Below are 11,932 nucleotides of genomic sequence, written 5' to 3' on the forward strand. Positions count from 1 at the left end.
AGGATCATGTTTTCTAAAGTTGTAGGGAGGAAGTTTTTAGAGCAAATGCAAATTAAACAAGCACAGCGAGGCAGCTGCAGGAACCACTGTTAGTGTCACCGCACTGACATATGTGACCACAGCAACACTTGCAAGAGCAAATTTCACAGTTGAAAACAGGTAATCAATTTCTGCCAATTTTGATGGAATTACCTTTACACAATGGCCAAACAAGAGCCGAAAGTAACCACAAAATTAAGCATGTCAAGAAGAAATTGTTATGGGGGATAAATTTGGACTCAACACACACCAAGAAGGTCAGTTAAGTGCAACAAACACAGGTTCGCAAAAATAAAAACAAAACTTTTCCAGTTCACACTATGCCACTCTAATCTCTACAAACTCACGCTTCACTCTTAAATTCTGTAATCCACTGTAAAAAAAGCTGAAAGTATCTATATTATCAGGACAAAAAGCTGAAAAAGGAAAGATGGAAAAAGAAAGTTAAGCGCGTGGGTTCAACCAGTTCCTGCTCAATCTGGGAGGTGGAACAGTCAAAGCTAAAGTCTCAGTGAAAAAGATTTATACTGAGATGCGAACACAAGGTGAAGTCACTATGGCTTATCTGATGTGCAATGATTTGTTGGTGTGTTTGCCAGCTTGCTCATAAATCCCACAGTACTCATATACTTCACTCCCCCCACTTCTTAAAAAAAAAGTTCCCTTCAACAATAAACCCCAAATGCAAGTAGTTAAACAAAACACGCTGCTTTTTTACAGGTAAATTAGAGATGGCAAATGCAAAAGACTCCAACTAACAACTTGGTTTTATGGCACACATGTAGTTCCATTCATAAAAGTTTGTTTTCTTCCAGACATGGTGGAAGCAGACAAGCACCTCATACGCAACAAGACTGACCACATGTATCTCTTGACATCTTTACCATTTCCCTTTTGCGACTATAACCTTGCTCTGTAAGTACCACATTCAACAGAAATCTGGCAATTTAAAAATCTTTTCTCATTATGCAAGGTAAACTCACTTAAGAACGATGGTCTTTCATCAGGGTTTTGTGCCCATCCACTTCCTATCAATCTTATGATAAGCACTCGATGAGGAATGTCCATTGATAAACTTTCTTCACTTAAGTCTAGTCGCTGTCCTTGTGACACACTATACATTATCTGCAAGGGGTTTATAACTTCTGTCAAAATAGACATCGTGCATTCATTAGAAATATATGCAATATAAATGGCTTACTATAGGAGGAATAATTTAGTTTGCAGACACAGTATTTATAGTTCACCAAAATAAGGTTATGTTTCTTTTTTGACAAAAAAATGTATCTTTAATTTATCAAACATCACTGTAATTTTAAAAAAAACAATACAGAAGAAGAGTCTAATTTGAAAAGTAACTCAAAGTGTTCTTCAACAAGCTTACAAGTTGAATCATTAAAAAGTAACCCCTAAAATGAAGTCCCCAGGTAGCCAGGTCTCAGGTTTAGCCTTTACGTAAGGCTGGAAAAATAAAGGAAGACATCGTCTTACCTTCAAATGGCTGTTTCCTTGACATCACTTCCCACATAATAATTGCATAACTGTTTGAAGTACAAAAAGTATAGAAGATGTTATTTTAGATTACCAACACTTAATAACACAATTAGCTCAGCTTTACATTGTATTAAAAACATTTCACGAAAATGATCCTGCATGTGCACACGGGACTGACTATAGCTAACGACCTGAATATATGAAAACTAGCAGGAATTTTAACAAGTGACTTCAACTACAACTAGCTAATAATATTAAGTACAGAAAAGGTACATGGCATATAAACGCTTGTTCCAAATCTGTATTAGCTCTGCTCTACTAATACGCTGTGAATTACGTACATGTAGTTTAAATCTCAGTACGCAAATTAAAGCGAGCCCCAGAGTCCTAACTGCTCTATCCTAACTGCAGTACCGTGGCATCTCCCCAGTCCGGATCGATACTCTCCGACATTCCCACGGGAAGCAGGGTACTAGCAGGGAGGATGGCGTTCACCCACACCTCTATCCCAACACAAACTCAGTCAGGTGAGATACGGACTTGCATCTCAGAGGTACACTCCAGCTTCCCCCACAGACATATATACTTTCAACATACGCAGTCTTCGCTATAGGGAGAGATGTCACTTTTACATACAAGATTCACATCACAAAAGAGACTCTCAGGAAGACCACCCTGAACTATAGCCAGCAGACTGAACACACACCTGCATACTCAAACCAGTGAAATTTCTTTCCATCACATCAACATGAATGGGAAGTGGCTCAGTGAATACAAATCTGCTCCATCTTTAGTCACTCTCTTCAATCATCACGATATATTAAAAAAGGTAACTTTAAACAAGTTTGTAATTTAAATTGGATTATTTTATTTAAATGAAGCATTGACTTCATTTATAAAAAAATAATCAATGCATTTAAAGCAAATAAAAGAAAATAAAATAATGTAAACCCCCCAAATCTGGTTTTCCCATTTAAGAATAGGAATTTGGTGTGAGGAATAAATAGTATTTATTCTATTCTATGCTACTACTTTAGTAGTTCTAAAGCTAAAATGAGAGAGCAAAAATATTTCACTGCTTAAGAAACTAATTTTCAATGTCAAACATATCCTTGTAAACTTACCCCTACTCCTTTATTTTTTCAGTAAATCAATTTAAAAATGGATTGAAAAGTTTTTAAAATGTTACTTCAAAAAAACTGAAATCCAATTTCCACTGAAGCAATAAAAATGAAACTATGCAAAGAATTATTTTTTTGCTACAGAAGAATTCACTTATCAGAATAAATGGTTGGTCAACTACTCAAGTAACTGTACACAAAGACAGTATTTTCCTATATCACTAAGAAGTACCAAATTTTGCATACAGGTTACATTTAACTGCCTCTAAGCATTATATCATCTAACAGCTACCAATTAGGAAGAATCAAAAAAATTAAGTAAGAATGAAGTAACTGATGGTTAAAATCAATCATATAAATTGAGCTTTCCTAACTACTTATTCCATTCACATTTTAACATTCATCAATGATAAAATTTATTCAAGTAACTTTTAATAAAAGCAGTCCTCCCAGTTAGAAAGCCTGCTGTTGATGCATTCCTGAGAAATTCATGCAGGCTGATTTTTTTGGCATGGCAAATTTTTCCTTTTGCAATAGTTAAGGTTGCTTCACTGTTGTTTAAACAATTTGTTTCTTTAACAAGGATCCTTCCTCACAAATTATCTCAACAACATTCAGCTGTATCTGTTGTGGTCAATTAATCAGACATCCAGCCTTTCATTCAGTTTAGAATCTCTCTACAATTAAAGACTATTTTCTCAATTCTACAACACTGCAGCATACCACTTCCTGATGATTCCCCTTTACACTATTTGTGTTTTCCTTTCTTATTTCTGCTTCATAGCATCTCCTTCCAATTCTGAGCACACATCTTCCTGTGTGACCTTTCTGGTGGTCATTTCCTTCACTTTCTCTCTACCTTCATGTCTTCATGCCTTGAACTGCCATCCCTCTTTATGATGTTGTCTCAGTTTCTTTTCTCTTTCCTCAAATAATCTCTTTGCTTCCTAATTTATCAGTTTTCTAAGCTCTTCTACTGATCTTTTCTCTCTTATTCTCTCCCATTTGGTTGTTATTCCTCTACACACGTTGTTTTTTTTTCTTTCTAACAAACATTTGTCTTCCTCATCTCCACTCACTCATTATGCCATCAGCCACACTTTCAAATCCTCTAAAATCAGAAGGCAGAGGGGATAATGTCAACCTGCTACTTCTTTCCCCATAATATAACATTATTCCTTTTCAATATCTTCCTAGTCCAGATTTTCTCATCAAAGGGTGAGGAAAGCAGGTATGTTACCATCTCTATTCTTTGGACAGGAATGTCAACAAACTTTGTGTGCCCCTTAAGGGTAAGGGATAATTAAGAGAAATAGTGGTCTCCCTGGAAGTCAGTAAGACCCTCTGAGATTGATTCATCTCTCACCAAAATACAACGCTGTCAAAGATAGCTGAAGGTAAAGGTGGTAGAGTGCAACAAAGAGATGGACTTTGTCACAGTGGTATACCTCTTCATGCCTCCTCAATCTCCATTTACATATGACAATTCTCTCCACAATTGTTCAAGTAATCTTTGAGCTCTCCAAGCCTTTTCAGATTAGCTAATTGTAACTCTAATATCCTAAGAGCAATTGCCATTTTATTATATGGGTTGCCACCACTCTACTACTTCCTATTCTATTACTTCTACTACTCAGAACTGACTGATGCAAATCTACCTGAACTTTCATAAAGTAAGTTATTCCTTAAGGAGATCTCTCTAAAAACTTCCTCCAACCCCACTACGCTGTTTTGTCCTAACCCCTTTCCAAAAATATGTTTTCTTCTTTCCCCCGAGTACATTCTGCAAATTATGTTAATTGACGTGCACAAATTAGAAGGGTATGTGCACTGAGATAATGGTGTGAACAGTTTTTCCCCTCCCTACATTGTCTCTATGTGTACACTCATTTATAGAAACCTGTCTCCTCTGTCTGTTTCTGTAGTTCTAGCTTAATTTCTGGAGCATTACACTTGTCACAGTGTTTCCTAAAGAAATAGGTGATCAAATCCAGCTACCACTCAATTCTATTTTCCTCGATTCATTTTGCTTATACACTTACGACACTTCTGAAAATAATAAAATTGCTGAAAATATGTTAAAGTCTAAGTTCAGTAAATCAAATTTGAATTCAGATTGCAAAGCCCACTTGAGAACAACATGAGTTACCTGTAGATATCGTGTTTTACACTTGCACGGGTTTTCTGACTTGGATTGTAATCTTCAGGTGGCATGTAAATAATCGTCCCTCCTTCTGGCAAAGAGGTTTCACTTCGTGATTGCGACATAGATATGACACGCCATTTTGACATGCCAAAATCTGCAATCTGGAAAGGACAAATCAGTTGTTCTGAGAAGAAAAACTGGATTTATCTGCTGAGCGTTGTTAGAAATTCCTGAAATACCCCGAAAGAACAGGTCACTAAAAGTCCTTAACCTGATACACAAAAAGTACATGGTTGTCCTAGCAACAGGAAACACCAGCTCCAGTTCCGAAAGCATTCCTAGGTCATGACTCATGCTATCCCTATAGCACTGCCCTATCCTGTTGTTCTTTTAAGGAAGGACTCATATACTCTCTGGTTGGAAAATCTGCTATGGGAGTCTGTCCTGTATGAAGAAAATCACTTTATTGGGTTAAAAAAGCAAACAAAAACCCATTGAGTACTTCTAGCTCCCTGGTTGTGAAGAAAGCACACATTTAGTATAAATCATAACAGCTCTATGTAACTTAGCTTGCAGATATCCCAAGACAGTTGGTCTCAGAAAAATTTTAGGACACTCCACCTCACCCTCAAAATTATGAAAAATTAATGTTGAATTAATAAAACTGATATTCTGAAATTCTGTGCTGCAAAAAGTTGCTGAATATTTTGTTTACTCTGCACTGTGGGGCCTTGTCCCTTCCTATAGAGTTTACAGTACATCTACATAAAGAATTAATTGACTTCAGTTTACATTCCCAGACATCCATGAGCTGGGAAGCAAGATGTCAGACTAGGTTACGGCCAGGGAGACCACCAGCCAGCAGAGTAAGTTTGCTGGCTGAGCTGCTGAGTGTCTGGCATACAAGGGAGAAAGATAAACAGCCAGCTATGAGCTCTGCACTTGTCCAGCATTTGCGTAAGAGGAAAAACATTTTGAAGAAAGATGCCTGTGCGAGCACTGTGGCAACTAAGATAACAGAAATAAGCTTTCTGGAGAGTGTACAGTCAAAATCCACAGTGAAAAATAATCTTTTCTTCTCTACAACTCACTCTCATCAAGCCTTCCTCACTGTAACTGGTCGCGTTAATCTTGCTCATTCAGTAGATCTGGGACAGCCAGAAGCACTCTATGAATGGTGTTACTTTTATACATATGCAATACTACTTCTATTTGGCATGCATGATAACCTTCCTTGCATTTCCTGACAGCTGTCCCAATTTAGAGAATCTTGCTTCACCCCAAAAAACCACTTAAAAACCCTAAGGACAGTCTTCCAAAGACTCCTTACAGGAGGCAGGGCAGGTATGCAAGAGTTAACCTTTTCCCCTCAATTGCTCCAGGAAAGCAACTGTTTAGATGTATGTGGTCAGGCAGAGCACCAGAACACACCAATGCTGTTAGGGATTAAAAAAACAGTGGATAAAAAAATTACTTGGACCAGTTCCCCAATCAGGTTTATCAGGAAGCTTGAGAGATGGCAATACCAGCACAACTGAGTGGGAGGAGGTATGACCTGCTGAGGGTGTGAGCGGAGACAAAGCTGCGTAAGGCACCTTGCTGCCAAGAAAAATGTCTTTGCAATGGAGAAAGAAGAAATCAGCACTGGATCTTTGATCTTTGCTCAGCAGACTCACCAAAAGATTCACCTCACGGTAACAACTGAAGCATTCGCCATTCAAGTATAAATTGAGTGCAAAATATCTCTTATTTCTCATTTACTTGAATAGTATATTCTATCAATTTTAAAAACAGAGGATCTTTTAAAAAAAACAACACCCAACTCTTGCAATTATGGAAGCACCTAACCATTTTGTTAGAAGTACTTTTAGTCTCTTTTTCACATCATGGCAATGATCTTTTAAAAGGCAGAATTAAAGTTTCAAACTACTATTACTTCTCTATGTATGTTTGCTTGCTCTAACGAGCTTCACAGAAGCCATCTTCCAACATGTTCAGATTTCGCAGTTATGTTTTACATGTTCTCATACTATACTAACAGAACATACATGTCCATACTGCATGATAAACATCAAATGAGGTATTAACATTTGAATTTGATCTACTGTCCTCCAGAACTAACTTGTCTGAGCATCCCAGACAGGAACACTTCCTATTTTCTCCTCAGAAAGAGCCAGACACAGCTACCCTTGGAAGGTTGCCATATAAGAGTGTCACTGCTTTTGAGTATCAGCTACTGCTATAGCACTAACAGCCTGAATTCTGTCTTTCTGGTCTTTTCAGATGGATCAAATCCACACTTGAGCAAAGCAGAATTTTCAAAAGAAGCTGATAAATTCTGTCTGCAAGGACAGAAGAAAACATCTGGTATACAATTACGTCCCCTCTGTATGGCCACATCCTCACTCTTCCTTCTCTACAATAATTAAAACACTTTCATTCATTATGGATGCTGAAGAACATAAGAAGTAAATAACTCTACCTTGACATGAAACTCATTATCCAGCAAAATATTCTGAGTTTTCAAGTCATGGTGCAGCAATGGAGGATTCATGTTGTGCAAATAGTTTACTCCCAGTGCAATTTCATAAAGAATGCGGAATCTCAGGCACCAGGGAATGTCAGGATATACATCTTTCTGCCAAGATAAAACCACAAAACCAGAATATAATCCTCTGTTCCGATCTAACAGCACAACACAAAGACTTACTTTCATAATAACAAGAAAGTGACTTGGACAAGCAGTAATCTTTTAAAACATACATTACATGAACTCCTTAAAAAATTGTAACTGAGCATTAAGACTGGTTAGCTGTTAAAACAAATATATAAATGTTAATCATGCAGTGTTATATACTGGTATACATGATGTAGGACATTTACTATATTACTCATTCATACGAAAATATGATTTATAGATAAACTCCTGTATGAAACTTGCAACCCACAAATTGTAAGTACTACGCAAAGGAAGGCAAGAATCGTATCTTCAACTGACACTGGGGAAAAAAAAAAGCTGTGGTGAAACTAAGCACAAAATACTACCTTTATAAATATTACTACATCACGAAAAAGGCAGTAAAACTCAACTGAAATCTTAAAACTTACATTGACACAAATGCCTTCATGAAAAACACACAGCTGAGCTCTCTAAGGCATGAGATACGTACTGATTAAAAGCTCAGCAGTGCTGTTGAGACACAAACTGCAGTAGCTTTACAGTAGCACCACTTGATGCTCAGACCAAGCTAATGGCAGAAGCTGAGAGTTCAGCACGAGAACTTACTCCTGAGAGTAAGATCTGGTAGAAATATCCATATCTGTTTAGATTAGCAATATTTGACTTCTATAAACTACAGTCAAAATCTTCAATTTTTTTAATAAAGATTCAGATTCAGGAAAAAACCCTCATATTTGTGTAGTATTTACATTGGCAATAATTCTGACCCCCAGGCTGAAGTAAGCATAAGTACTTCAGCTTCTAATTAGAGAATAACAGAGATTTTTAAAGTGCTTGTATGTAATAATTCAACATGAAGCCAGTTATAGGTCACAACGTTAAAGGAAAAAGTGTAATAAAACTAAAGTCTGCTGAGGTCTGTTGTCTTTATGGGATACAGAAAGTCCATCTGAGCACCAAAAACTACTAGTGATAATAACTGTCCTTTAATTTGAAATATTATTAATAATACACTTCACTATACTACTTCCCTTAAGTATGGAAATCACAATCTATTTGAAACAACCAGGGATTGTATTTAAAGACTACAAGTACACTTACCCCATGTAAAAGCTGGTTTAATGACCCATTTGTCATGTATTCTGTTACTAACCCCAGAAATTCAGGCTCGTTGCAAATTCCCAAAATTGGCAGAATGTAAGTAAACCTGGCCTGGTGTAATATCTCTGCTTCTTTTAGAAGATGGTTTCTATCACTTAAAGAAAAGAAAACAAACAAACAAACAAACAAGGTTACCATACCAATACTAGGAAACTCAAAGCAAATGTTGGGTTCACTATAGTCTCTTAAAAAATTGTGTACCTGTGTGCAGTACCATCACCTTTCACCATTTGTTTCCTACTATACTGTTTTGATAACAAGATACTGTAAGACAAATGTGAGTCTGCAAATGCAAATACAAGATAGCTTCCCCAGTTTTGTTGTTCCACACAAATCTATTTCCATCACGTTTCATCCATGTTTCCAATAAATAAGGATACAGCCAGAACTCCAACTCTTCACCGACCTGTGCAACCATAATGGTAACAACCAACTACATTTGCCCTATTTTACTGCCCACCTTCAAACCCTGAGTTTTCATGGAGGCCAAATATTAATCTCCTACAGAGTGGAGATTTTAATACTTGCAAATCTCCAACTGTTTAAATTTAGTGGTCACTGACATGCACTAAAATAATATGGGTTAAAGGAATGCACCTTAAGTTTCAGAAGGAAAAGGAACGGCCAACTATGTTTTGTTTTCACATATATTATTCCTTCAAATTAGGCCCCTGCTTTGAATCATCCTCTGGAAAAAACATTCCCTGGTTGCACAGGAAGCAAGAAGGGACCAGCCTCATGATGTTCGGACACTTGAATTTGGCTGTGTAAATGCTCTCTGTTACATCAAACCTTCTCATAAATGTGAATTTGATGCATCTTTACAAATTCAGACCTTGCAGCATGTGGATTTGAGAAGCTCAAGTTTTATTTAAGAATGAGTATGCTTCTATCCCTAAAAATGATAAATGTTTTGTATGCCTTATATCTCAAATGTTCTTGAAAAAAATCGGCTTGTTGGCAGTGAGGATACATGGACCATGAAGGATAATTCTAAGAAAAAAAGATTTAGATTTTGTACCAGCAGAGTCTGGTACAGGTACAAGTACGTGACTGGGATATCCAAATACAGGACTTTTACAGCACATCTAAGACTGATCCTTTGGATGTGAGCCAGTCTGATTCACAAGTAATACAGCTGTGCTGGGGCACAGCTATGTACAAGCCAGGGCTATGCCCATCACAATTTGCTCAGCACAGCGCCGTGTTAATGTGGCTATATAGCTCCTGGATGAGAGCCGGCTTGTGTCCATCAAGCTCAGGGCACACACTGCAGAGCTCACATCAGTCTGGACCCATCGATGTAGACCTAGCCCTCAAAAAGAAAAGGCCATCAGAGTATATGGGGAAAAGAGGAAGCCTGGAAAACTAAAGCCTGCTGCTTTTATGACAGGAAAACTTTGAATTTAGATGGATGTGAAATTAAGGGCAATTGTTGGTCCTTACCTATGTGATGGAAAAAGGCTTCTATTACAGGAAACTCTAAGAATTGATCAAAGTAAAAAGGCAACTTTCAAGAAAAGCATAGGACAAAAGACACAACTCCCTCCCTCCCTTGCTCCTTCTCTCCAGAAAAGACTAGGTTTGAGAAAGCTAGGGGTTTTCCCAGACTGTGAGGCACCTCTGCATGGGATTCAGCTGTAGCTGGGAAACGAGTTGCAACATATCGCCGTCTATTCCTGTGTCTGTAAGTCACTTCACCTTTGTCTGCTCCACACCAGAAGGGCTTTGAGTAATGCCTAAATTAGTACAAGCCCACAATAGCTTCCGAACTGGCTTTGCTTTTGCACCAAGTTCTGGCATACACAGCGCAGGCTCCCTGTTTGGGGAATTAACTGCACCGTGAACTCTTCCCTTTTCTTGACAGCATTTACAGAATGGCATTTTGTGTTGCCTACTATACAACTGACAAATCACTTGCTGCAGGGACTCGGGTATAACAGATTTCTTACAGGTTTCGGTCTTCTGACAGCATTTCCAAGCTTTGCACGATATATGTTAGGTGGCTGAATTATTTTAATTACCTCAGTTGCCCTTTTCATCATAATTTCATGGGTTAGATGGCACACTAATCTAAATTCTTGCAAGGCTAAAAGTAATATTTGTTGTTTTCTTCCAACTGAGCTCAGAGGGTAAACATTGTATTTCTGATTAGCAGGGATTTCAGCAGACATTTAAATTAAAGAAAAAAGCCCCAACAATAAACTTGTCAGAGAACACGATATTCCTGCTTAAAAACGCAACTGAGATTCCATTTCATTCTGGCAAGATTTCAGAGATAAAGCCTGTGTATACACACCTGGGGAATAAGAGGTGAGATAGCTTAAAACAACTTACAGCATACTGGCTCACAAAAGTAGAAGCCTTGTTGTTTTGAGGGAAGCTATTCTGCCTAAATGCCTAAAACCAGATCAAAGAAACCTGAGGCAATAAAGACACCTAGGTAAGACACAAAAGGCAGGTTTACAGTCAGGCAAGCTTCAGACAGCCTAAGAAGAGGCAAATTTGCATTGATATGATAAAAAATTAGCACTGTAGAGAGTGAATGAGGCAGAGATGGATGAAAAATTATTACCTACTGCACCCTTACACGGAGCGACAGCTCCTGCAATAAACATGCTGTCACTTGGGCCCCAGGAAAATGGGGAACATAAATGCTACAAGTTGAAGAGCTAATGGAAAACATCAGTTGTACGTGAGGGCCTACAAGCCTATTATTTTAAATTAGCTTCTCTCAGTACTGTGAGATCTGGGGGGGTGGGAAAAATCAATTGTGCATTGTCTCGGAGAAGCTTCTTCTAGGAGCTAGAGGAAACCTCTAGTGGATACAATAATATATTCCTTATATTCTCTCTGTCTCTTTCTGTAGACAACAAATCTATAGTAATCACTGTATTTTAATAACCCACTGACACTTCAGCAAAACGGTTGGCAACCAACAGACCCAGAAAGAAGCTGAACTGTGCAAATCCCACCTTGAGGAGGAACCAAGGTGTACATTGCAGAAGAAAAAAACCTTCAAAAGAGGCAACCTGCTTAGTGTCGCATGTGCTGAGACTGAAACCACCCATTTTCAATGCCCGAAAGAGAGGAAGCTCCCGGGCTGGTACGTGCTTTCTCATGGCTCCAGATGAACCAGTCTTCACAGGATCTCCTTTGCCCTCGGGTTTAAAGCAGCGCTGCCCAACAAGACACCCACTCTGATCCACCAACCTGAGAAACCCACGCCGGCGCCTTCGCCACGGCAGCTCGACCCACGCCCGGCAGAGCCCGGGCTCCACCACCCGTGGC

The 11,932-nt window shown here is 38.3% G+C and overlaps 1 protein-coding gene across 1 annotated transcript in view; it reads right to left on the reverse strand.

The window, feature by feature from the left end:
- RIPK2 (receptor-interacting serine-threonine kinase 2) overlaps positions 1 to 8,699 on the reverse strand; it is an 18,605-nt gene extending 9,906 nt beyond the window's left edge. Inside the window, exons 1-5 of the mRNA XM_009324436.1 lie at positions 8,582 to 8,699; positions 7,283 to 7,438; positions 4,804 to 4,961; positions 1,531 to 1,580; positions 1,023 to 1,184 (exon numbers count right to left, since the gene is read on the reverse strand). Coding sequence (XP_009322711.1) covers positions 1,023 to 1,184; positions 1,531 to 1,580; positions 4,804 to 4,961; positions 7,283 to 7,438; positions 8,582 to 8,617 — 562 coding nt within the window. The 5' untranslated portion in view covers positions 8,618 to 8,699. The remainder of the gene's footprint in view (positions 1 to 1,022; positions 1,185 to 1,530; positions 1,581 to 4,803; positions 4,962 to 7,282; positions 7,439 to 8,581) is intronic.
- Between the last annotated feature and the right edge of the window lie 3,233 nt (positions 8,700 to 11,932).

Source organism: Pygoscelis adeliae, unplaced genomic scaffold (genome assembly GCF_000699105.1).
Source record: "Pygoscelis adeliae isolate BGI_AS28 unplaced genomic scaffold, ASM69910v1 Scaffold145, whole genome shotgun sequence".
NCBI classification, from domain to species: Eukaryota; Metazoa; Chordata; class Aves; order Sphenisciformes; family Spheniscidae; genus Pygoscelis; species Pygoscelis adeliae.